The 460-nt window shown below is 66.3% G+C and overlaps 1 protein-coding gene across 1 annotated transcript in view; it reads left to right on the top strand.

Annotated features, from left to right (window-relative positions):
- Positions 1-6: 6 nt before the first annotated feature.
- Positions 7-460, top strand: part of CENPB (centromere protein B) — a 2,631-nt gene continuing 2,177 nt past the window's right edge. The window contains exon 1 of the mRNA XM_006163967.3: positions 7-460. This exon is cut by the window's right edge and continues 2,177 nt beyond it. Coding sequence (XP_006164029.1) covers positions 13-460 — 448 coding nt within the window. The 5' untranslated portion in view covers positions 7-12.

The following is a 460-nucleotide window of genomic DNA, read 5'->3' as shown; positions in this document are numbered from 1 at the left end:
GGGCGCGCCGGGATGGGCCCCAAGCGGCGGCAGCTGACGTTCCGGGAGAAGTCGCGAATCATCCAGGAGGTGGAGGAGAACCCGGACCTGCGCAAGGGCGAGATCGCGCGGCGCTTCAACATCCCACCGTCCACACTGAGCACCATCCTGAAGAACAAGCGGGCCATCCTGGCGTCGGAGCGCAAGTACGGTGTGGCCTCCACTTGCCGCAAGACCAACAAGCTGTCCCCCTACGACAAGCTCGAGGGCTTGCTCATCGCCTGGTTCCAGCAGATCCGCGCCGCCGGCTTTCCGGTCAAGGGCATCATCCTCAAGGAGAAGGCGCTGCGAATAGCCGAGGAGCTGGGCATGGACGACTTCACCGCTTCCAACGGCTGGCTGGACCGCTTTCGCAGGCGCCACGGTGTGGTGTCCTGCAGTGGTGTGGCCCGCGCCCGGTCGCGAAACCGTGCCCCCAGGG

This window comes from Tupaia chinensis, unplaced genomic scaffold (genome assembly GCF_000334495.1).
Source record: "Tupaia chinensis unplaced genomic scaffold, TupChi_1.0 Scaffold143574_1, whole genome shotgun sequence".
NCBI lineage: Eukaryota > Metazoa > Chordata > Mammalia > Scandentia > Tupaiidae > Tupaia > Tupaia belangeri.
This window is presented reverse-complemented; position numbering and strand designations above follow the sequence as displayed.